Source organism: Microtus ochrogaster, chromosome 8 (assembly GCF_000317375.1).
Source record: "Microtus ochrogaster isolate Prairie Vole_2 chromosome 8, MicOch1.0, whole genome shotgun sequence".
Lineage (NCBI taxonomy): Eukaryota > Metazoa > Chordata > Mammalia > Rodentia > Cricetidae > Microtus > Microtus ochrogaster.
This window is the reverse complement of record NC_022015.1, coordinates 278942-304621: the sequence shown is the minus strand read 5'-3', so window position 1 is coordinate 304621 and position 25680 is coordinate 278942. Positions and strand designations below refer to the sequence as shown.

General features: G+C 48.9%; 2 protein-coding genes across 6 annotated transcripts in view; one reads left to right on the top strand and one right to left on the bottom strand.

Moving 5' to 3' along the window:
- Ric3 (RIC3 acetylcholine receptor chaperone) overlaps positions 1-6387 on the top strand; it is a 51256-nt gene extending 44869 nt beyond the window's left edge. For both annotated transcript variants that reach the window (XM_005350970.2, XM_005350969.2), the window contains exon 6: positions 3727-6387. In XM_005350970.2, coding sequence (XP_005351027.1) covers positions 3727-4166 — 440 coding nt within the window. In that variant the 3' untranslated portion in view covers positions 4167-6387. The remainder of the gene's footprint in view (positions 1-3726) is intronic.
- A 1661-nt stretch (positions 6388-8048) lies between these two features.
- Positions 8049-25680, bottom strand: part of Tub (tubby bipartite transcription factor) — an 80552-nt gene continuing 62920 nt past the window's right edge. For 2 of the 4 annotated variants that reach the window (XM_005350967.3, XM_005350968.2), the window contains exons 2-12: positions 22433-22484; positions 21916-22078; positions 19257-19400; positions 17866-18033; positions 16549-16667; positions 15561-15758; positions 15177-15289; positions 14400-14517; positions 12839-12937; positions 12468-12639; positions 8049-12170 (exon numbers count right to left, since the gene is read on the bottom strand). In XM_005350967.3, the coding sequence (XP_005351024.3) occupies positions 12037-12170; positions 12468-12639; positions 12839-12937; positions 14400-14517; positions 15177-15289; positions 15561-15758; positions 16549-16667; positions 17866-18033; positions 19257-19400; positions 21916-22078; positions 22433-22484 (1480 nt within the window). In that variant the 3' untranslated portion in view covers positions 8049-12036. The remainder of the gene's footprint in view (positions 12171-12467; positions 12640-12838; positions 12938-14399; positions 14518-15176; positions 15290-15560; positions 15759-16548; positions 16668-17865; positions 18034-19256; positions 19401-21915; positions 22079-22432; positions 22485-25680) is intronic. The other 2 variants (XM_026781403.1, XM_026781402.1) reach the window with 2 other exon arrangements.

Genomic DNA, 25680 nt, shown 5'->3' with positions numbered 1-25680 from the left:
TTCATTTTCATTTTATATTTGAAAATCTGAATTTGGTCACAGTCATTGGTTCTGTCTGTGTATACATGAATGTGTTTTTATACTACTTTTGCCCAGCAGTTAGTGAGGCTTCCATCAGTGAACAGATGTTTTCTCTCATCGTTTTTTATTAATGCTTTGATCTATTTTACTTTGCTTTCACAGTCTAGTAATTCAAAATGGGGTACAATGATGAACCTCTACAATTTCTCTGAATTGCCATTTCTTTGTCATTTGTATTTGTTATAGGAGAATTCTTTAGTGTGAACTTTTAATACATGGATTTGTTTTTCAGCCATGTCCATCTTAATCTTGTGACCTTTATTCCTGGGTATAAACTTTTCATCTTGTGATCATGCCTTTCTGTTTACCGGAATTCTATTTCTGTTTGCTCTGTATCCTCTTGAATGTCATAGGGATAAGCTGACGTGTTAAATCCATTCCCTATGTTGACTATTTTATTGGTGGCTGCTGTATATAATTTGCTTAGTTTGGATTTCATGTTTTGAACTGCTGTGTTTTTCATAGAAGCAGTGAATCTTTGTTGTTTGCTTATAAATTTGTAATGAAGTTCTAAAGTATAAGTCATTTGACATGAACTACATCAACATTTGGGTGGGTCATTAATGATAGTTTAGGGTTTAACATCAGTTTTCCATTATGGGATATCTTCTTTCTGTTCTTTCTCCTTCACTCTGGTGTTCATTTGTGTGTATTCATGTGCACGTGGATGGGCATCAGTTTGCGTGTGGTCAGAGGACAGCTGGTTGAAGTTGGTTCTGTCTTTCTACTATGTTGGTCTTGGGGATGGAACCCAGGTTGTTGGACTTGTTGGTAAAGTAAGTGCCTTTACCCAATGAGCCATCTTACTAGCCCCTGACTATTATTTTGATAAGTTGTTTTCTGGTTCTTTTGTAGATTCTTTGTACTTTTCCTCCCTGTCAGTATTCCTTTGTGATTAGATTTTGTTGTCTTGTTTGTATCTTGAGGTGGCTTGCTTAAAACCTGGAATGGATGACCTGGAGTCTGGAGAGGCTAAAGAAGTGTTGGGATGGGCCTGGAACTTTGAGTCTACAAGGCCTGGTGCTGAGGCAGCCTAAGGGCCTATTTTGCATGAGAAAACCTTGTGAGCCTAACTTTGGGTCCTGGGACTATGGGATCCAGAGGTGATCTGGAAGCTTGATGCTGTGTCTTGGTCTAGTACTCACATCTACTGGAATGAGCATGGGTCCTGAATGCACTAGACTGTGGAGATTAGCTTCAGGGCTGCACCATCATTAGATAAGTCTAGAGCCAGCATCTGCATTTAACATCTTGATTTCTGACTTCAGAGGTTACTTGGTTCTGGATATTCCTAGAAGTGGTGACAGGGCTGGCCTGGAACCCAAAGCTTGGTTGTTGCTGGGTGGACCTGGACCCTGTTTCTGTGAGAGTTTAGATAGCTAGGTGTAAGCCTGATAACTGGGGTCACGGAACTGCCTGGACCCTGTGCCAGAATAGGACTGCTCCCTGTGGCCATGGAGGCCAGGATGACCTGAACCCTGAGGCTGCTGGATTGGGCCTAGAGTTTTAGTCTAATTGTCTTCCCTCCTACACCAAAGTAGGTAGTTATCAAAATGCAAAGGCAAGCTTTGCTCTTGGTGAAGAGTAAAGGTACACAGATGGACTGCTCGTGAGAAGTCAGTGGTTGAGACGGAAGTAACAAACTCCTGCCCTGAGGTTGTGAAAGCCCTGGGGTAGCTATTGCAGTTCATTTTCTATTGCTATGACCGAATACCAGATGAGGTAACTTAAAAAGGTCCGGAGGCTTATTTAGTCATGTCAGCATCCACTTGGCATCTGGCTAGAGCCTTCTTGGTACACCATTGTGTGTCAGAGGGCATCACATGGTTAGATAGAGCAAGCTTGATGTCTTCAGTTTTTCTTCTTACAGGGCCATGAATGCCATCGAGTGGAACTTACCTTCAGACCTGATTTAATCCCCCCTAAAGATCTCCCTCAAAATACCATTGCATGGACAAGATTCTGGTACTGATGTCAGTGCTAGTGGGGGGTTGGTAAGAGGCAGTGTTTACATCTCTGGGATAATTGAAACATTATAAGGCTCTTCTGGAAAGTAATTTGGCAGAAATAGTCTTCTATATGACTGTTCTCTTTGGCCTACTCTCCATATTTCTAGATGCCTACCTTGAGGAATTGGGGTAGGAGGTCTGTGTTTATATTCAGAGCTTCTCACTGTCACATAGCTTACAATGGGCACAAGTTGGAAGGAATTTGCTTGAATGTCTTTTTTTGTTTGTTTGTTTTGTTTTGTTTTGTTTTTTGTTTTTCGAGATAGGGTTTCTCTGTAGCTTTAGAGCCTGTCCTGGAACTAGCTCTTGTAAACCAAACTGGCCTCAAACTCACAGAGATCCACCTGCCTCTGCCTCCCGAGTGCTGGGATTAAAGGCGTGCACTAACACTGCCCGGTTGAATGTCTTTTAAGAATAGTAAACCATGTCAGTATGACATGGAAAAACTCCCATGACACACTTTAAATGAAAAAATACAGAACAACAGTACATATCAAACATGATCTTTATTAAAAAGGCAGAAAAATACTATCTATATATGACTTTAAAAGCCAGAGATAAATGGTAAGATTCTAGGTGAATTATGTTTTCTTTTTAAACTTGTCTGTAACTAAAATTAGTAGGGAAAATATAGCTAAATAAAGGCTATGCTACTTTCCTCGAAAATGCTGCAAGTCTGAATAACTTTTGTAATCAGAAATGTTGCCAAAATGTCTCTAGATACCACACATTATACCAAAAGATTGTCATTTTTCATAATTGATGGGCAAAAAGTGGTGTCTGTCAGAGCTGAATATAGGGGTTATCATCACCATGCAAGTGAATTTTGAATTCTCCAGCTTTCCACATTGTGTAGTGAACACTGCTGTTGCCAGAACTAGCGTATGAACTCCAGCTTGGCCCATCTGCTGCTCGGGCTGGGCTTGGCTGACACAGATTTATTTCATTTCGTTCCTCTTTCTCATTATCATAGCTGAGGTTCAGTGCCAGTGCTACTGACTTCATCACCTGTTTGTTGTTTTCCCTTTTGTTCCGTTTTGTGAAATGAAGACGGCAACAATGGGGACTCTGTCTCTGGAAATGCAGCTCTTGTCCTGTGGGGTCTTGGTCATGTCTTGCTAACTTGCTCCTGCTTCTGATACAGAGTATTTTGGTTGTTTTGATAAGTAGAAAGCACCATGTTTTTTTAAAAAGGATTTAGCATTCCTTTTCCCAGCCCCACCCCCACCAGAGGATTTGGAAACAGTTCCCAATAGAAAGTGTAAACACTAGCCTTAAGCTAAGCCTTCTCCATCTGGTATCGGTGCATGTTTTTATGCTGAAGGCTCATGCTGTTTGCTTAATCTTCATCAGTGTTGCAGAAACATGAGGGGTGAGACTTACCTCTACCCCAAGCACCTTACTTAAGAAGGATTTTCCTCTGCCTTGGTTTGTATTTCAAAGAGCATAGGGATAGTCAACCAGACTGCTAGGAATTTGTTCAAGTGAAACTTTAGGACTATTAGAACCATCTTAGAGATTTACTGGATGGATTTGTTAGGATAGGATGGCTGCTGCCAGAGAATCCTCTCTGATCCTGACACTATTTATTTTCAAAGATGCTCTTTGTAAGACTTTGTTCTACTTTCCTCTCTAGGTTACCCTGAAGAGACTTATCCAGTGTATGACCTTTCCGATAGTATCAAGCGTAGGCAAGAAACAATCCTGGTGGATTACCCTGATCCAAAAGAGCCCTCTGCTGAAGAAATAGCTGAACGAATAGGGGTGATGGAAGAGGAAGGGTCAGAGCATTTGAGCTGGGATCATTTGCCCACTGACCCTGGAGCCCAGGAAGATAATTCTGTTACCCTGTGTGATCCTAAATCAGAATCATGCTCCTACTGTTTTCATGAAGAAGAGGATCCTGCTGTCTTGGCAGAGAATGCTGGTTTCAGTGCAGATGGCTACAGTGAGCAAGAGGAAGCCACCAAGGAAGACTGGTCCCAAGACTTCACAACTGAGGGGTTGGGAATCAGCATTGATAACACACACATGGGTGGCATGTTGAGGAAGCGCAACCTCCAGAGTTTAGAGTGAAAGCAGCCTGTTTGATGATGTATCCATTACTCTACTCCCAAGGTATCTTTCCTTAATTTCATCCATGGCCCTGTGCCATCTGTATTCAATAGCATAGTTTTGGGCCACTACCATGGATATTATTTATCCTTCCTGGTGCTTGCTCACCTGTCACCTTGTAAAGTAGACATTAGCGTGAACACAGGACAGCATCATCTCTTCCTGCCTTTCTGCATCAGAGACACTAACTCATTAGGTAATTATACTTGTTTGATTGTGCCTGGAGGTGGTATCACCTGTGCAAAGATCTGACCCCTTCACATAGGGGTAACAGAAGGTTTACCTATGAATGAGCATTGATTAGCAGATGTTGGGGACTTAAGGTTTTGAAAATGAAGATTATAGACTCCCAAATGCCTTATTCTTTTGAACTTGTTAGTAGTCCCCCAAGAAGAGCATGCTCAATTGTGAGGATGAGGGGCCCAGAGCACACAGCAAGACAGCTGACTGAGCTGTAGCCTCCCCTCAGAACCTTCTAGGTTAAGATATCCCGGCTCCTCTGGAGTACACACGACGATTTGGAGACCATTTTGCTTGTATATCACCTTGATCTCTAGCTTCCCATGTCCTTACTCTGTTGAACAGAATTGCCAATCCAGAAGCACCTTTATATGTCCGGTCTGCGGCTAGGGGAAATTTGAGGCTTAAGTCTGAATCCTACAAAGCTGAAGTTTGAGGCTGTTGAAGCTCCAGAATGGCCTAAGTATAGTGGTCCTTCCATAAGGAGTTCAGGGGGCCAAGGCTCCATGTCTTTGTGAGGCAGGATGAAACCTGTGAATCCTGACAAGGGCGAGTCAATTCAGTTCCATGCAAGACCTGCAAGTTGAAAGAAGGTGTGTCTCCAAGGACATGCCCAGCCATGAAATGGGAAGCCCAAAAGTTAAGGAATTCTGTGAAGTTGGATACAGTCTTTAGAGCTCTACTGTGCCTGGTCTGAATATGATGCCAGAAAACAGTGTGGACCACTCAGGAACACAATGGCTGCCATCAGAAGGTATGGGACCACACCAAGATAATCGCTACTACAAAGCTTTACGTGTTTGGTGAACTAGAAAAGGCCCTGGATATTGAGTCTGGAAATGCACTGCACTGCATTGATTCCTGTATAGAACACTGATTGAAATGATGAGAAATGCAGTTAGCGTGGACTAAAGATAGTCTTGGTGTAACGAAGTGTAAAAAGCAATGTAGGTACTCTTGTTTTGCAAACTGTTTTCTGTGTGGGTCCCTCATCCACTGCGTGAAGTTGATTTAGGATAGTGTGTTCTCACTTTTGTCCATAGGATACGATCTCCTTATCACAACTTGTTTCTCTCATTCACTCATCCGACAGTTGCCTCATGCCGAGTACAAAAAGGTTGAGTTTGTATCTTAAAGAGTTCCAGTTTACTATGGGAGTTTGACAGATGCACTGAAGACTATAGGAAGGCTCGAGGTTGTGGATTCTTTGGGCACAGAAAACTGGGTCCTGATGCTTCCCTGCGACTCTGCCTGTAGAGTTCTGGATTGGCTCCTTAGGCAATCTGAGCCTGGTGTGAGCATCTGTAAAGTAAGGGTTGTAAAACGCAGGTCTCTCAGGGTCTTAAGCTGTAAATGAGCTAGTCAGTGTGCCCAGGGCAGCCTGCGGTGTGCCCAGGGCAGCCTAACAGGCTCAGGCATGATAGAATATCACGTGGCAGCTATTTTATTACAGTGTGGGCCCAAAACTACAGGACCATGCAAGAACAGGAATGCTTTTCCCAAAGTAGCAATAAATTTCCAAAGAGACTTTATGTCACACTTAGAACATGGGCAAGAAAGAGAAAGGACATTTTGGCAGAAAGAGTGGGTTAGCAAGAACAGTGGGGTGTGTAAATGGTTATTCAGCTGAAAAGTGTTACAGAGTCAACTCTGTTATTATTGGGGTGAGCTATGGAAACAGTTTCTGCCAAAAGGACCAATTAAGGTTCTTGCCACTGTAGATAATAGTTTGCATATAGGAATATATTTGTCTGTATACACCAGAAACTTCAGTGTACCTTTCAGTAATTTAGAATGTAGGGTTTTTTTTTTTAATTTTCCAGAATTGTATCCTTTGGATATGATGATTTTACATGTATATCCAACCCAGGGGAACCAGCATCAAGGGATTGATTTTTATTGTGTTATATTCATGTCTCAGTATTAAAGGCTGCAGACTTCATCAAGGCCTTGCTATTAGGTTTGCAGTGACCCCTGGGGCACTGTAGCAGCAGCTGGCCTAAAAAGCCACTGCATCACCTAGGGCCATGCTTGGTAAATAAAGTGGGTGATCAGCCAGAAGATCCCTTCACAATGTCATGGTAGGAAACAGGACAGTGCCTCATTGTAGTGCTCAGGGACTAGGTCCAGAGGTGTGCTGAGTGGAGATGGATGTAACCTCTAAAGTTCTTTGTACCTTAGACTTAGGTGATAAAATCATTCATGGTCTACACTCAGACACTTTGAAAAAAAGGAACTTATATACACATGGCATAATATTTTCTTATCTCTGTGACCAAATACTCAGCGAAGGCAACTTAATGCAGGAAGGGCGTATAGTGTGTGGACAGTCCTTCCTGGCAGAGGGGCCGTGAGGACTGGTTCAGTCAGGGAGCAGAGAGAGATGGACACCAGCACTTGGTTTGTTTCCCCTTTTTATTCAGTCTGGGACCCCAGCCAATGGGATGCTGCTGCCCACAATGAAGATGGGTCTTCCTCCCGACTGAACCATCTTGTAAACTGTCATAGACAGGTGTGTTTCCGTGGTATTCTAAATCCCATCAAATTAGCAATTGAGATTAACCATCGTGGCAACAGGTTTAAGGCAAGATCTTCCTGGACATGTGTTCTACAACTTTAGGATTTTTTATCAACCTGATAAGTGAACAAGACCCTTTCTCCTTTTAGAACATCCTGTATTTGGTCTTCCTCACAAAGACAGAAGCTAAAGGACTAAAGGAGCCAGACCATGGTTCAGGCAGGGACTGCTTTTAATCTACATGAAAAACACCCGAGTGAATAAGTGAACCCTAATCGATCTGCTCTCCACTTTCCCTTTATCTAGACAGTTTGTATCCACAAAGAATATTTTGTGTGCTACCTGTTGAGCAGTGATCGGGAAGACCATGAACCAACTATCCTGCAGCCTTAACCGTCAGCATGTCTAAAACATACCTTCTAGTAGCAAGGTAACAGGCCATTCCTTCACTTCATAGGGCACCAGTTCCCTTGTGGATGAACTGGGCAGCATGTCTGCCTCCTAGGACTGTTTGTGGAGTGTCTATCCCACAGTGAGATGTGCAGTGGGTGCTTAGCACCATCACTGCCTTGAATCTCTTGCTGCTCGGCTGCCCCACTTGACACTCTCTGAGGCCACTCTGGATGCCAGAATTGGTGCAGGTCACTCTATTGGGGGGGGGGTGACTTTAGGATGACTTCCTTCAAGAGTAGATATTAGCTTTGATGCCTGATGCTTGTTTTCCTGTTTAAATGGTTACAGCTCTGACCATGGCCTAGAGTGACGTGGCTGGGCCTTTCCCACCCTTGACTCCTATATCCCAGTTCTGTCCACAAGGACCATGCCCACCAGTTACACTTAGGAACTGTTGGCCAGTTCCTTTAGGGTGACCCAGATGACATTGAAGTATCATTTTTTGCACACTGTGGATGTGATACCAGGGAGAAGACAGTTTTGATCTGGATGTCACTGGTTTTAAACACACACTGCATCTTTTTGTTGCTATCACCCACCTGACCCTTTGAAGCTCCTAGGAATGAAAGGAATGGAGAACATTTTTAAGAGACGAATTTTCTCCCTCTGTGAAAAACAAGGACACAGCAGTCAAACAGTTCAAGTTTAATGTGTTGTTGATACATGTCTGTATTTAGACAAATACTACATTCTACAACATACATAATGCCATTATGGGAAAATACCAAGTTTGTCATTGCACATACAATAAATAAATACATTTGCTTCAGAATACCAAAAAGTTTATTCAAAAAGTCACTTAATAAAAGCACAGTTTTGCAAGTTTGTCTAAAACTCCAGATAATTTTAAACAAAAATAAAATGTCTGACAACTCCAAAATAGGAAAAGACAATCATGTGCAAATCGACATACATGTTCTAGGCATTGTGAAAACTGGCTAAGTGTGCTCCCAGCAAGAGAAATGCTGCCTGTCCTCACCAACCTGGAGCTGGGCTTCCCTTTGTATGCTACTCTGAGGTGCTCTATAGAAGACCCTAAATTTTACCCTCATCTCCAGCTCTACCTGGACCTTAGTGGGGGAGGAGGGGGAAGAGAACAGAGGAGAGGGGTGCAGTATCTTTCTTCGGGAAGAAAGAAGGCACAGTGATGAGCTAGGAAAGGTAGTGATGAAATCAAGGGGTAACCTTCACTAACCAAGCTTTTGACAGGCCTGCATCTTTATCTTGCAGGTAAAGAGACAGACACAGGAATATGTAGTTTGCTCAAATGTGCTAGCTGCTATAAATGCAGTTGTATACTCCTGGACCAAGTTACGTCTGTGCTGAAAACCCAAACGCATCCCAGTACTTAAGATCTTGAAATGACAGAAAATTGCAAGCTGGAAGTGAATAAGGGCAGGTGGCCAAAAACTAAGAATCCATCCCATAGCCTGTTCTGGAGACTAGAGCGGGTCTACTAGCCAGAGCCTAGGGCAGTGTAAGGTCCCAACTCTGCAGGGCAGTTGGGCCCCAGTCACAGTGCTAGGCACCACAGAAAGCATGTTTTGATGGCACCTGGCATCCTGCAGTCCCATGAGGGTATCACAGCTGGGGCAAGGAGTACAGAGAAGGGAAGGCCAGGGCTGTTACTGAGGGGAAGGCAGGCTGTCCACCAAAGAGATGGGTGTTGTGCTTGCAGAGCAGAGCTGTGGACGTAGCTCCTCCCTGCAGACCCCATCAGAGCAATCATCCCTATGTTCACACTTAGAACTGCTTCTACTTCTAAATAAAGTTTGGAGGCAAATACCTTGCCATTTCCAAAAAGAAGGAAAAAATAAACCACTTCTACAATGTTGTTGCTCATCAATGAAGAAGGGAGGTTTACCAGTTCTCGTCCAGCCTGTCATCACACATCTTGGCTCCCAACACCTGTCTTCCCATAGGCATGAACCTGACCTGCTTCCTCTTAGTGTCAAGATTGTTAAGGCACCATCACTACACCATCTCAGCTCCTCCTCCAGTGAGACCGACACTACATTTCCTTGATAGTCTCCTGCTTGGGACCATAGAAGAAAGCACGGAAAGAAGGGACAGAATCCACAGTGGTCACAACTGCCTCCTTTTTTTCCTACTCAAACATAATCTTAAACTTCTGTTGGTTGATTGCAGATTGCCCTTTCCTCTAGACACATGTGCACACGCGCACACACATACATACATACACACACACACAGACACAGAGCACCTTGGAGCCAGAAGGACAGAAAAAGCGAGACTCGGACTTGGGGAAGCTAACATCACCACTCTGCAGAGGAAGTGTTTTGGAGCAGAGAGTGGAGAGTTTTAGGGTAGAGAGCCAGTAGCATACAGAGGAGCTGCCTAAGATTCCAGCTGCCCCACACTCTTACAGACTGTTCACTCATCCCACCATCAATGTGCTGCCTAGCCAAGGACCAGCTAGGAGGAGAGGGTGTGAAAGGTAAGAAAACATTACTATGGGAGAGGCTGAACCCAGGGGACCCCGGGGCCCTGGTAGTTGAGGTCCATGGGCCTGTGCTCAAGAAAAGGCAATGTCACCAGGAGCAGAGTCCCAAGGCTGGTCTGAAGCAGGTGACTCAACTGCTCTTTGTCACTCAGTGCCCAACAACGGGTCTTGTGCTGAGGCTACCGTTCTCCATAGTGGGCCTATTTCCTGGTGCAACCAATTTATATTCAGGTAGCCAACACCCTCTTTTGTGTGCTAAAGCAGAGAGCGGAGGCAAAGAGTTTTCCATTGTGCTTCCAGTTCCACCGCTACCACCAGGGTCTCTTCCACCCACTAGACTCCAGAATCCACCTGTTCAACCTTAAAACTGTCATCCCAGAGAAAGAGCTTGACTAGAATGAAGATCTGGTTCCTGCCACTCTAACATCAGATTTCTCCTTATCACGAAAGGGAGGGAGGGGAAACAGGACGATGGGAAGGAGACAGATGGCACTGTAATCTTTCAGGAGCTAGGCCAGCCCCAGCACAGAAGTCCTGGTGCGCTCGAGACACTAGACTGTAAACAAAAGGCTAACTTACTGGAAGGTCCTCTCATGGAAATGTATGGCTCAGGTGTGTCAGGTCTTGCTATAGCAGTTGTACCTTGCTTAGAAGGAAATAGGAAAATCCAGGGTTTTTTTTTCATAAGTAATGTTTCCATTGACTTCAATCCAGCTTCCTTGCCTGTAGAGCCTCATTTACATCTTCAAAGTATAACCTTACTTTTTTAGTTTCTACTTAGCCGTTCTGAGCATATCTGTTTTAAAGCAATGTCTAAAAGTTCTTTGCTTCCCACTGGTTTCTTACCCATCTAGTCAAGAAGCTTGCAAATGACTGTCAAGGCTTGGGCGCTCCCAAGCCCACCAGATGAGTGGTGCCATCCAAGGAAGAGTGGCAGTGGAGGGAATGAACCAGGCTGCCAACCACATCTACCCAGAAAGTGTGCAGTGGCCCTGCTGAGGTCTGCGCACAGCTTGAAGCCCTCAGAGAGGGCCAGGCACAGGTCAGATCCAAACAGACAACTTTCAACAGGGAACTGCCTGCTGCCCTACTGAAAGGTTTTCAATCTTAGATATTGACTCCGAGGTCCTAAGTCTCTGGAAATGGGAAGGGAAAGGGTATGCAGAATGGACCCCAGAAGGCCAGGGTCTAATTTCTGGGTAACAGTAGGAACAAAGGAATTTGAGGTTCTGAACTCTGCCGTTAACCAGTTAGGTAACCAAGAGACAAGTCCCATGTTCTCAGGGATGAGCATTGCTTTTGATGAGCCATACCACCTCTGAGCGCTGGTGGCCCTAAAATACCACGTTCCATTCCCCCTAAGATTGCCCTCAGTGCTCTGGGCATGCTGGCCACAATGGGAGCTGGGTCTTCTGGAGAGGACATTCTTCCTGAAGCACGGTAACCTCAACCCTACACGTGTGTCCTAGGAGTTGTGCTGGGGCTGTTCAACATCGGAGAGCCCTACTGTAGGGGAGCCCATTGGACGACTCCTGTAACCCCCATCCACTCAGATATTTGGCCTTGAGAGCTGGATTCTTGCTTCTGGAAGCAACCAATGAGCTACCACTCTAAGCCGCCAGCTAATTCGCACAGCCAGGCCCCTGAAAGCCTAGCAGGGTCCTGCCACTCACCTAGCCCCACTCCCAACTTCCCTTAGGCCTGATGATCCCTTCTGAGGTGGGAGTACTTTCTGCTGACCACCAGGCCCTTTGCTACATAAAGTTACGTGCCCTATACATACGCATGCACTCCTGGGATACCCGTTGTCCTCTGACTTGTAGGCTGAAGTGGATGGCTGGGCCACAGCAGCCCTACCTGTGCTTCCCCTTCCACTGTACCTCCAGCTGAAGAGGCTGCCCCGTGTGGTAAGCACAACTGTGGCAGGGGACTGACCCAAGATTGGTTATGTGTGTTGACCTTGGGGCACAGAAATACTCTTTTCCCTTCATACCCATTTGCTATCCCCCTGCTTCAGCAGCAGAGGCAGAGCGCCAGTTTCTGGTTGGTAAGGCCAGAAAGCCCACTGAGGGCCTATTAACAGGGGAGGCAGAGCTGTCTTGGCGGGCAGGCAAGCTCCACTTCAGACCGGGCCACCCTAAAGGCAGAGGAGGCCTCTACTCGCAGGCCAGCTTGCTGTCAAAGCTGGACAATGCAATGGCAAAGGCCTGCAGTGCACACAGTGGGTAGTTGTAATCCATGGTGAATACATCTTCTGCTACCCGGCCAAACTGCATGACGATGTAGTCCGCTGTGGCCATGCACAAGCACGGATGATGAAGACAGGAAGAACAGATAAGACACAAGAGGGTAAAGGGGGAGATGCACACAGACAGCAAGGGGTAGGGGAAAAGGACATCCATTTAAAAGGTGTTTCCAAGCCCCAGAATCTGGGGCTGGGGCTCTGATCACTACAGCTAGAAAGTTCTTTCTAATAAAAGCCATATACCCACATCCCGTTACTCTGGCTGGTATGGACCAAGGAGTGAGGGCTAGGCATCACAAGTATAGTGCCAATATGGGTGGTGGGGGGGGCAGTGATACTCACGGTCATTGCCGTGGATGATCTGGAAGTTCTTCACAGAAGCCTGTGTGACGCGCCCGTGGAAGTTGAGTACATAGGACTGTGTGTCATCATTCCAGACAGGGGTCTTGTTTTGCAGCTCAATGATGGTCTCTGTGTTCTTGTTCTGCCAGCGTGCTAGCAGTGTCTCGTGCTCCTGGCGGCAGGGAAGTGGGGACAGCCTTACTTGAGCCAGACCCAAGCCTTGGCATCACATCCACTCAAAGGGAGATCTTACCCAGTTCCCTAAATGTCCAGGGTTTCTTAAATTGTATCCCCTACACAAAAACCTTGGGGGAATTCTGCCCTTAGAAGCTCATTCAGAGGCTGGGGCCCGGGGAGTGTTAGAGACTCACATTGCGGGGACGGATACAGACTCTCTCATGAACCATGTTCATGCCTGGGACAATCACACTCATCTTCCGAGGTCCCTTGAAGCCTAGGACATTTGTCTCCTGGGAAAACAAGAGAATTTAGTACTGGCTACCTCAAATTGCTTATCCCTGGGGAAACAGCCAAGGAGGCCAAGAGGAATAAAGTGTCTGCAACATCTATACTTGATCGTCTAGTGGTCACCTCTAAAGGTAGCACAGCCTGAACTCTCATTTACAGCCCAGCTTGTAACATCTATACTTGATAGTCTAGTGGTCACCTCTAAAGGTAGCACAGCCTGAACTCTCATTTACAGCCCAGCTTGCTTCAGTCCGTGGCGGCTCAGCACTTAGATCCGCTCACGCGAACTGGAGTCTTAATACTTCACTCTCACACCCATTCCTAACCTATCCACGGTTTCCAGATAACACCAGAATCTAAGGTCACCAGACAGCCACTAACGCGACTCCTTGTTCCTGCCCTGGGCCCCCAAGGCTCTCCTCCCCACCATCTGGTCTCAGCACAGCACCCTGGTTGACAGTCCTAGTAAAGGGTATGTTTTCTTCCCCACTGAAACTCTTACTCTATCTCCAGGGCTTACTGATTTGGCCCTTGTCCTTAGTTTCCTTGCTGGCTTAAGTCTCTTCTGAAATCACCCTGCCCTCCTCAGACATACACACAGCTGGTTTTCACGTCTGATCTTTACTCAAGAGTTACCTTGCCCTCCCTGCTGTCCCTCCTAATGGTCCACACACACCTTGGCATTTCATATATCCATATCTCTAACCTGATTTTTAGCTTTAAGCATTGATCAAGAACGTACTTATTTTACTTACATCTGTCTTATGGCTTGTCTCTCAATAAGGATTTAAATGCCATAAGGGTTTGTTTCTATTTCCAACATCCTAAGTCTTTTCAGCAGTACCTGGAATGTAGATGGGCTCAGGCTGCTTCTCTAAATTTGGCCAGCAGGTGGCACTATGGGATCATCTGAAATGGCTATGGAGTCCTAATAGTCTCTAAGTATCCCTGCCCAGATTCTCAGGACACCCATCCTTCACTTTGGTAATTGAAGAAACCAAGTTTGTAACAGAGCATGCACTTATATTTATGTTTCAGTCCCGTCCTGGTTGGTATAATGTTAGCAGATGCCCCACCTCTAAGCTTCAGTTTCCAGACCCCAGAGGGAACAGCATCTCTGTTCCGAACTGATTCTGAAAGGGCCCTGGTCCATGCAACTGTAGCACGGAGCTGTGAGTAAAGTCCAGAAAGGAACTTAGGCATCTACTTCCTCCTGGCAAAGAGCATCCTGGGTCAGGCTTCAGAGCCAGGGATGGTTCCCCGAGATCCCTAGGTAGTTAGCCTGCTGCTGTCAGCGCTCTGAAGACAGGTAGGGTCTAGGTCCCTGTCCCATACAGGGTCACTCTATAGAGGACAGCCCTTTTAGACATAGCCTTGACTATCCGTCAAGATAAATGGGTGGTCCCCACCCCAGTCAGGCACCGTGGCCTGAGTTTCATGTCCGCCTAGAAACCAAGGACTCACATAGCACACAGCTGCCAGCTCCTGGCGCAAAGTTCCACTTTCCAGCGTAGAAGACGATGCCTTCTGAGGGTTGATGCCATTGTCATAAACAGTGAACTTGGTGCCCATCAGGTTGGATCTGAAGAAAGGCACAATCAACAGGCTCGTATACCTCTCCCCATGCCGTGGCACAGCCTGTTCTCGTACAAGAAGCCTACAGAGCATTATGGGATGGACCAGGGGCAGACCTGGGACACTGTGGAGTTACCCCACAAGCAGTCAACTCTAAGTCAACTAAACTCAGGGGCATCTCATTTCAGTGAAGGAAACCCAAGGAGTCAGTGTTCACAGGTTTCTATGAACCATAGGAGGGGAGAAGGGCACTGATTTTTCTGGAAAGGAAGCAGAGTGGCATCTAGGAGGCCAGAGAAGGTTCTGCACCTCATAGAGAAAGGCTGTCTCTGTCCTTTCCAGGGCTATGTCCAGCTTTGGTCACTCATGTCTCCACTTACTCGTCCTCAATGAGACCTCACTTCTTCAGGGCTTCTTTGCAGCCCTGTCCCTTGGCTATGACCAGTGGGCCAAAGCAACTTTTCCACGGTGCCTGCATCAGCATCAGCATCCTGGTTTGACCTGTCACTCATGCTGGGCCTGTGCTCAATACCTTGGGACAGCTTAGTCCTGTCTGACTCAAGGCATAGACTAGCCTGCTGATGGACTTGATGGAGAAGCTACTCAGAGATTTCGGAAGACTTTCTGGCCCCTCCCTCCCTCGCCTTCCTGGAAGAGCACTGGTACCGCAATTTCCCAATATAGCTGTCGCCTCCCCGAGACAAGTCTGTAGGGTCCACAGAGATGAGGTAATTAGAAGTTTTGCTCTTCTTTCTCTTCCTTCCCGCCAGGAGGAATACCTTAAAGAATAAAGCAATTCACATTCCAGATCTAGACTCTAGCCCATAATTATGGTGGTCACCCACACATCTGGGCTCACACACAAATGGTCACCTTGCTTCCTCTCCCCCAACATAGCTATGTGTGCACACACGTAGGACTGACAAACCTCCCAGCCCACACGAAATACTATTTTCCCTGGAGAACTGAGAGGTCAGAGTCAGAACTGAGTTTCCCTCATATTCTAGCCTCCCGGCCTTCAACTGAAAACACATGCCCAGAGGAACTCACCTTCTTGCCGTCCTCGCGGTCTAAATGCAGAAAGTAGGTGGGGTACATGCCCCGGTCCATCCCCTTCTTGTCCCGAGTGATGCGGCATTTGACAGTGATCCCCTGTGGGGCTGGCCTCAGAGCAAACTCCTCTAGATCCTGGACCTCAATCTCCACTGGTGGCTCTGGGGCTGCTGGGCTGGGGGCTGAGGCTGCCTCCTATGGAGAGGGAGAGTAAAAAATGAACTCAAAAGGCTCTCCACTCCAGACTGGTGGTCTAGGAGAAGAGTGTGGGGAAGGAGAGGGAGGCCAGGATCTCGAAATGTGGATGTGGCTGCCGTGACCAGAGTGAGGAGCTGTCTTCTAGCCTCTTCCCTTCCTCAGCAGCTGTTGGAGGTGGAGGCAGGGATAAGGGCAGGCTTTCAGGAGGGCATCCTGTCCAAGCCCAGCTCTCCCTGCATCCTGGCCCTTTGACCTTGCTGGAGAGACAGGGAGCACAGCGGAAAAGCAGAGGAGCCCAGCTTTAGAGCCTTCATCTGGACACCTCACACAAGGGAAAAGCCAGCAGCTCATAATGTTGACACACACACAAACTACCACCTCATATTTTAGTCTGTCAACTTGACGTAGCATAGTCAAGGGGTGGAGAGGCTTGTGCTTGCCCAGACCAAACTCATCGGTGGCCATGTCTATGATAGTCTTGATGTGAAAGGGCCTGGCCCCCTGTGGGTGCCACCATCCTTGGGCAGGTGGGCTAGGGCTGTATAAAGCTAACTGAGCATGAACCTGAAGTGAGTGCGCCAGCAAGCTGCGCTCCTCCAAAGGTCCTGCTTGAGTACCCTCGATGACGAATGTGACAGCATAGGCCGAATAAACCCTTTCCTCACCAAGATGCTTCCGGTCAGTGTTTCTATTCCAACAGGGAACAAATTAGAACACCACCCATCGGCAGACCTGACCACTGATGCCAGCCTCCTACAGGGGATAAGGGTTCCTCCTCTTCACTCACCTTGACGGACTTTCTGCTGGTGGCAGAGCTAGGGCGGGTGTTGCTGTTTAGCTGGGAGGAGCTAGAGCTGTTTTCATCCTCCTCCTCTTCCTCATCAAAGCTCATGCTGCTGGAGATGCCTATGGTGAGCAGAGACCATGGAGGGATGAGCAAGCAGACAGATTTTCTAGTGAGAATTTAGGCAGTCACATGTCAGTGTGCGTTCAGACGCATGACTCACCTACGCCCAGGCGCTCATACAGCCATCTGCACACACCCTCACATTGCTGTATGTCCTCCCACTCATCCAGACACATACAGGGACACACACATGAACTGGGGCTTGTCACAATTCTCTTTGGGGTGCATTCCCACCACCCGATTTTAGCTCAGTCCCTACATTGCACCCCTGTTCACTCTCAGGTACATCATCCCTATGGCTTGTGTAGCAAAGCCTGAGCCGAGCCGACCCTGCACAGGGAACCTCCTCGTCTAAGGGCCACGGGTGGCAGACCCTGCACAGGGAACCGCCTCTTCTAAGGGCCACAGGTTGCAGACCCTGCACAGGGAACCGCCTCTTCTAAGGGCCACGGGTTGCAGACCCTGCACAGGGAACCGCCTCTTCTAAGGGCCATGGAAGGCAGACCCTGCACAGGGAACCACCTCTTCTAAGGGCCATGGATGGCAGGCCCTGCACAGGAAACCGCCTCTTCTAGGGGGCACATGGGTGGCATAGGCCACAGACCCTGACATGGACTCTGGCTTAGGTCCTCGCTCAGTCTGGGGGTGGCACTGACTCTGCTTTCCCAGCTTGCCCTGAGCCGGTCTCAGTTCTCCTCCCTGACCCAGAATGCTACTCTGGGTGGCCTTAAAAGTTCTTTCCTCGTGAAGTAGTCTTTCAGTAGGTTCCACATAGTGTGTCTGTATCTGCTGGCTGCACCCAGAACTCCCTGGAGTTAGGTCTCATGCTAGAGAAATTGGGTAGTAAGTTTCCAAGGAGGACCTTCCTGGATTCCCAGCAGCTCAGCAAACAAATGGACAACTTCTTGTTGTCCAAACAAAAGGGGGAAAATTCTGCATACGAACTGGGGCTTCATGGTAGCTACAGACAGGGTTAGGCTGCTGGCTGGCTACCCCAGTTTGTATTTCTTTTTCTTAACTTGGCCTTATCAGGAGCCCTGGCCCGAAACTTCACATCTGACTCCAATAATGCCCCTCTATGACATCCAGGAACGGGACGGACTGGACTAAACATAAGAAGGCTATTTTCTTGGAGGAGAGTGTAGCTAAGACCCTGGGACTGAGCTTTGGTCCCAGCTGGGCCCCCATGGGGCTCACCCTTCCTCTGCATCGTGGCACGGAGGTCCTGCCCGCTGGGCCGTGTGCCCCCACCGGCTGCTGTCTCCCCTGCATCCTTGGCGTGGTCTGACTGTCCCACAGTCAGGATCTGCACTGGGCCTTGGGCCTCAGACTTGTCTTCTGCCAGAGTTGTTGGCCCGCTGGTGCCTGCAGGCCAGATACTCCTGAGTTACATCCAGAGGAGCGGAAAGCCTGGATTCTCAGGCGTCCAGAAGGGAGGGGGCGGATGACAGGGCCCTCTGCAAAACCTTGTTTGCAAAATTAGCTTTAAAAACAAACAAACTAACGACTACTGTCAGCCTGTTACTTGGGAAATTGTAAAGGGGCATGGGCTTCATTTCTTCTCTTCTTTCCCCCAAGATACCTGCCAAGGGTTGGTTCAAAATACTCCACATCCTTAAGACAGACAATAACCATCTACAAAACCAACTGCACAGTGGAAAGAACAAGACAGGAAACAAAGATCAATCCAAAGCACAGCTGCAGGCAGTAGCGCTTCCCGGACACAGACATCTACAAGCTACACATGCTGGTGCCCTCTCTTCGCACACTCCACACGTACAATACACTCGCGTACGTCATTAAAAATAGGGCCCTCCTCAAACATCATGGCTGGCCTAGTTGCCTTCCTGAGCACAGGGCCTCCTGTCCCACGTACCCTGTCATCTGCTTGCAGAGCCCGCCTTCTTTACATTTCCTGCCCGAGGGGCTGCAGCTTGAGTTACAGAAAAAGATCTGGCCCATGGGGAGCAGCTTCTCTGCCTGGCTGAGCTTGTCAGCTCTAAAAACTCAAGGATCCTGACACTCCACTGTTCAACTATGACGAAATGGCTGGATATCAATGGCCTTGAACAAGGCTGGAAGAAACAGTAGCCAGGAAACAGGACTCAGGGAAGTGGCCACCATCATGTCATTGATATCTAGGAATCTGTTAGACTGATGGGGCAGAGGGAACGCACCGGTACGTGGGTCAGAGAGTTCTAAGGATAGGGCAGGAAGTTGGGAGAAATCCACATGAGAAGGCAGAGCTGGCAACTGCTGTGGGAGCAGAGAGCTTCCACCGAAGGGAGCATCCTGGCTTGGGATTGGATGAGGGAGCTCGGGCTGAGGTAAACTGGGAGGAAAGGGGTGGTCCGGAGCCACAGCTAAGCAGTACTTCACTTCCTGGCAGTCTGACAAAGCCTTGCACACCGCAAACTAGCCAAGGTACTCAGGAGCTAGCCAAAGCCTACTGATGGGCAGGCACCCTGGGCACACCTGAGCTCCCGCTCACTGAGCATGCTCATCCTGCACCACCTCAAGTCTGGAGGATAAGCTCTGCCCCCACAGAAGCCAGGCCTCTAGCAGGTCTGAGGAGAAGTCAGGCTAACCTTTATGCTTTCCCTTCTTCTCCTTCCTAGGGGCCCCACCCTGGCCCCCCGATGCAGCTGCTGCCTTAGTTTTCTTGGCTGAGGCTGGTGCTGGTGGACGGGTAGCTCCCAGTTGCACACTGGCAAGTGAGTCGGCCTCTTGAACTGCTCAGGAGAGAACCCAAGACAAAAATGGGCATTGGGTGAGATTAGCGCTGCCACTTGCCCGCAGGTCCCACCCAGCCCCGGTGCAGCTCTTCACCTGCATCATCAACCCACTCATCTTAACCAGCCACGGGTCAAGGGCAGGACCTCAGCCTTCTACAGTGTCGTGGACAGCTAGGAACCAAAGTTCTGCGCCTGGGCAGGTGCTGGGGTGGGGGTGTCATGAGAATGTGCCATGGAGGACGGGAAGGACACAAAGGCTGTGTCTTCTGAAAGAGACCACAGACAGGACTCCTCCAGAAAGCCTGTGGGATCCAGTGTAAGGGAGGAGGGGCTGTATGGAACGAAGAGCTAGGCACACTAACAGGGAACTATTGGGAAAGGCACAGCCAGTGTCCTCCACGATCTCCATATAGGAGGGCCCTAATCTGCTCAAAATCTATGAACAGTTTCTGAATGCTCAGAAGATGACCACCAACAGCCTCCAGCCTGATAGGCTCCCCTGCTCCTTCCTCAGCCTCACCACACACTCTGCTACCCAGCGTGCATCCAGCTCCACCAGGCAGCTTTAGTGCCGTGCACGAACCACGCTCCTTTTATGTTAGTGTGTCAATGCCTGATTGTCCTTTCCATCTGAGTAATTCCTACTTCTGACTTCCTGGGAGCTCCAGAGAAGCTGTCCCCCACTGCCCAGTGAGAGCCAGTGCCTTGCCACATCCTCGCACAGCCTGGCTTCTTCCCACAAGGCACACTGCAACCACCTGCTGAACTCTCCCACCTAGACCGGAAGCTCCATGGCCTGTCTGCTCTCTACATACCCACAGCCACTAGTCCGCATCCCTTCACTAAATACTCAGCAGATTCATGGGCATGTACCATGAATGAGCTTGGCCACAGGTCAAATACTGGGAGTGTCAGTTCCAGTCACTCCCTTAGCCACCTCTGGCAGTGAGTGCCTGCATTAACACCACCAGCCAGCAGGTGGCAGGACGCGAGGTAGTTAGAGCTAGGGATGTAGTGAGCAGAAGCATAGGTCTTGTTCAAACAGCAGCTGTGCAGCAGCCTCTCTAGGCTTTGTCCATCACTCAAAGCTGGACAAAGAGAGCGGGCCCCAGAGAAACAGCAGGAACTTCACACATGTCCAGTGTATCCTATGGGGAAGACCTCTAAAGGCCTCACCTATTCTGACCTCAGTGGGGAACAGCAAGGACCTGAATTTGGGACCAGTAATCACTGTGGTTTCTTCCATTTTCAGAGTGCTAAGGCTGACTCCCCCTTTTCATAAGTGAAGCAAAAAGTATGAGAGAGGATAAGCAACTTGCCACATCCACAAGCAAGTCTTGCCATGGTAAGAGGCAGTGGCAAAGCAAGCCAGGTTGCACAGGACCAAAGCCAGTGGCTATCTTCCCTGAAGGAATTATAACATAGCAAACCAGGTACTTCATGCGATCCTCAGCCCTGACAAATGCCCAGGCACAGCTCTCATTATCAGGAATAAAGTGTGTTTCCTCAGAAGATGTGTGTGCGCATGTGCCAGCCGCGACCTACGCAATAGGTGAATGACACCTAATTCCTTCCCTTTAAAGCATCACGATGCTCTGGGGTGAACTAACAGCTGAGCTAGCAGAATGGGAAGAACCTGAGACACTGTACGGTAGGGGGACAAGGTCTCTGGTCAGAGAAAGAAAGTCCTCCCTGAACTGCAAACAATACCTGCAGCTGAATGGTACTGGAGGCTCCAGGCAGAAAGGAGCCCCAGAAGAAAGTACTTCCTAAGCTACCCACAAAAGCCAGGAAGGTGCCCATGGCCTAACTCCCAATTAGATCTGTGCAGGAATCAGCCACCTGCATGGCTGGCACCTCCCAGCAGAGGGCAGTAAAGACAGAGTCCGTCTAGCTCCTGACCCCTGCCTTCTCCCTCACAAACCCTGTGGCACTGAACCCTGGAAAAAGCTGGGGAAAATCCTGGACACCCAGATGGGCAGAACGGGCTCTGAGATAATTCCAGACTGGGCTCTGCTGAATGCCAGGTGTAAGGAAGGCAGCCCTGAGGGATTCAGGCCTCAGCCAGGACCAGCGACCTCCAGGTCAGAAGCCAGGCACACTGAGGAGGCAAGAGCTCAGAGAGGAAGAGGCAAATGACAGGGAACATCTAGTCTGAGTAAGACAGGAAGCGGGGAGAGGGATTCCTCACAGGAGAGAATGCTGGCAGGCGTAGGAGCTCAGGGACAGATCAGAAACCTGAACCTTGGAACTCCCAGATCCATCAAGCTAGAGCCTTTTGGCCTCAGAACCTGACACAACTGGACATAAACAGGAGCCCAAGGCTAAGGATATCTCTCTGCCTTTTTCATTCAGCTGTCCAGCTGAGCCAGACACAGATCAGCCTAGGAAAACCGTACAGGGTGAGTCCTGCGGTTCCCCCAAGTCCCCTGTACCACTGATCTCCAGGGTGCAGTACTGCGGCACAGGGGATCCCCTAGACTAGCTATCCCGGGGCAGAGGCACGGTGTACCTTGGTAGCTGGTGCTGCCACTGCTGCTGAGGTAGGACTCCACCAGGGGCGCTTGCTCCTCTGATTGCCGGGCCCGCCTGCTCCGGGGTCGCCCGTCTGCATTGGCCTGCACCATCAGGGGCTCCTGGCGCTTCTTCTTCTGCTTCTGCTCCAACAGGGCCCGCTACAGAGGCACAGGGTAGGCACAGAGGTGGACTGGCCCTCCACCTCCTCCAGGAGGAAGGGGTTCCCACAGTGGAGCTGAAAGGAGCACCCTGATCTCTGGGCTAGGTTCCAGAAGTTAGACTGGGGTCTCTAGCCTTCTCGGGGTAAGGACGCATGCTGCTGGCATCCAGTGACTGCCAGCTCGGCAGAAGAGGTGAGGACTAGAATAGGGTTAATATAATAATACAGGGCTGACAAAACAGAGAGAGTTTACTTCTCTAACCATCTGACAGGGTCATCCAAAGAAGAGGGACTCATTGCTCCTGGACCCCTGCTGAGATTCTGCCTGCCCACCAGCCCCAGCCTTACTCACCTGCCGGTCAAGCTTCTGCTGCCTCAGGTTGCTGCCCTCATCATCTAGGACACTGCAGAGGGAGAGAAAGGTATTCAGGGCCGCCCAGTGAGGTTCCACGAGGTGGTCCAGACCCCACCCCAATCCTTTAACCTCCTTTCATGGTTCCCAGTGAGTCCACGTGGTGGAGGGAGAAAGAAGGGAGGCTGCTGTCTAGGAGCTAATTCAAGACCAGAAGGGAAGGGGGTAGTAGAGCACTTGCCTAAGACCCTGCATCTGATCCCCAGTACAAATAAAGAATGCCTTCAAGACTGGGTGTGGTGGATCGTGCCTATAATCCCAGCTCTAGGGAGATTGAGATGGGACGACGGGAGCTGGAGACTCAGGGTCAGCCTGGAGACCCAATCTTAAAAATTAGAAAACAAAGCCCCCAAGCCACATTTCTGCCTCCTTCATTGCCTTGAGGACTTCCGAGCTAGCCTGGCCCTGGTAAGAACAGGATGAAGACCCTTCCGATATCTAAGCAGAGGCAAGACTGACAGAAAACCAGAGGTACTCAAGCAAGGGCATCAGTCATTAGCCAATCCCAAGAATGCTGGCCTCATGCCAGGACTTGCCTCTGCAGTTCCTTACTATCTGCTTATCTGCTCTCTCCATGACACCTGCAGGCAGGAGCAGAAAGGTCTGACATCCAGACTGGATCTGGTTGGGCCCAGCGGCCTCTGATCCTGGCAGTTCTGTGCTAGTGGCCTGGTCTCAGAAGTCCCTGTGTGATCTCCAGAGGTCAGTATTGGCTTCTCTGTACCAGTGGGTGAGGCCATTTACCTCTGCAGAGGACAGTGCTGGGGACAGAGGCAGCTCCCTGGGTCATCCCAGGGACTGGTCTTGGCTAAGCAGAACAAGGACTAAGTCCTCAGTGCCAGTGAAATTTCTAGAGACATCTAGAAAAGGTAAGGTGAGCATCAGCAGAGTCATCTGCAGAGAGGCTCCAAGGCAGTGTGTCAACAAAGATGTTTCAGGAAGTGGTGACCTCACCACCCTGTGCCACAGGCAGGAGCTTTCCTACCACAGGAACTATCACTCTCCCTGGACCTTCCGTGCAGTTGTATCTGGGGTTGAATGCTATTTTCCATGAACGCAGTACTTCCTCTCCCACCATCCCCACATTTCCTGTTTGGGAAGACGAACAAAGAGCCACAGGTTGTAGCGCTGTTCATTACAAGATACAGGTAGTGATAAACCAGCCGGCCTCCATCTTGGGCTTGTAGGCCATCTTATAATAAAGACAGACTAGGTTCATTCCTCTTTATAATTAAATTTGTTTCTCAAGGATTGGGCTCTGCCCCACCTGTAACCTTAACTACAAATGGTTCTGCACTGCCTGTTCCAGGAAATGGCAACCGTGCCTTTGTTTCGGGAGTTGTTAAGACCAACTTGTCATGCTGGTGTTCTGCTTCGGTGACCCTCCCCCCACTTAGTTGCCGGCCAAATATGCCCATTTGCAAACCCCCTACTCCTAAACTTCAAAAACCCTATCTTCTCCACATCCAATGCTGATCTCTTGAGCCCCACCATAGGAAGAGACAGCAGAGGAATATGAATAAAGCCTGCTTTAACTAATTTGGCCATGATTTGAGTCGGTGGTCTTTCTCCTCAAATCTGTGGGATTCACAGTAGAAGAAGCTTAACTGTGGCTTTCAGAGAAGTACGAACCAAGGGCACAATCTCAGAGATTCTTGAAGTCAAAGACCTCTCAGCAGAGTCCAGAGAGCCACCTACCCACTCACTCAGCATCAGGTATGTTCAAAGGGAAGGGTGCATGCAGCCTTACGGGCACTGTTAGAAATGACCCCCTTCTAGGCCCAGCAAGCTGACCACGCGAGGCCCTGTAATACCCGCCCACCCGTGTAACAGAGAGAAAGCCGGGTTTCTAGGAGAGCTGCAAGGGTACTGGGAGATGACAATGGGGCAGTGACAAGCTTGTACTGGGAGTAAAGGACAATGCATCTGGGCAAAGACAAGCTCACCGGTGAATAACAAAAGAATCCCCAGCACAGCAGCTTGAGGAACAATGACAATAATGATGGCTGTCTCAAGGGGAAGCAGAACCAAAGCTCGCTCCCTGCCCCCACCCGGCTAGCCCTGCCTCTTGAGCTCCCCTTGCAGCATCATTCCTGGGGTGTCTGTCCTTCTTACAACACCTCCCAGGCCTGCCTCTCTGACGGGCACCATTCTAGGCTGCACTGAATGATAACCATGCAAGGAGACATTAATGGCTTTTTAATGACTTTGGTTCCAAATACGGAATCACTGCCAAGCCCAGGCTGCCAGCTGCAGCCCCGCCAGGAGGCTCAGACAGAGACAGGGCACTGATGGATGGGTCTTCCAGCTGACCCTGGCGGCTCCTTCATTATGGTCACCTCCTACTGGAAGCCAGACCTAGAAGGCCAGGGAATGTTCTAGTCACTGGCTCCAGTCTGCAGTATCCCCCAATTTGGCTGCTCTATCCAGGGTTAAAAGGGTGGCAACTTCAACTCCCATGGAGACAGGCTATCTACAGCCACTCACTCCCCTGGAGGGACCAGACAGGTTTCTAGGGACTTGTGCTGTAGGCTGGAAAAGTACAATATGGCCAGTATTATTAGGAAACCTGTTTCCATCCTTCTCTTCCTCCATCCCACTTTGTAAACTCTAATTCACCATCAGTACCAGAGGCCCAGGCCATGACAACACAGAGACAGACTCAGCCATCTGGATGCTCCATCCAAGCCCATTTTGCAGCCTGCCCCTTTTCTCCTACTTCATTCCTTCCCTCCGCCATAGCAGAAGCTGTTCTGAACCTAAACATCAGAGCAATAGGCTATAAGGACAGGACAGCCAGAATGACTGGCTGCACCCCCTGGGCCAAGCACCAAAATGAGGGAAGTCCATAGCCATGGCTCCCACTGCCTAGCAACTGCTTGGCACACAGTTAGAAATGGGGGCAGTTCCGTAGGTAAAAGGAGCTCTCTGAGGATGTGCCATCGCCTTCTGGCTAGGGGTTCCCAAAAACACTAGGTGAATTAAAACTGGCGGCATTGGCTTTGGCTTTGGCTTGGTAACTCAGAACTAGTGGGGAACATGCTCCAGAATCAATTTTGTTGTTTTAAGCAAGTACCATGAGGTTCTCTAATAATCGGCCATGCAAATGATTCTTGTGACCACAGCCAGTGATTTTCAAAGAATAAGACACTGGAGTTTCCAGAAGGAATTGCCTGAGGTTGTCAAAA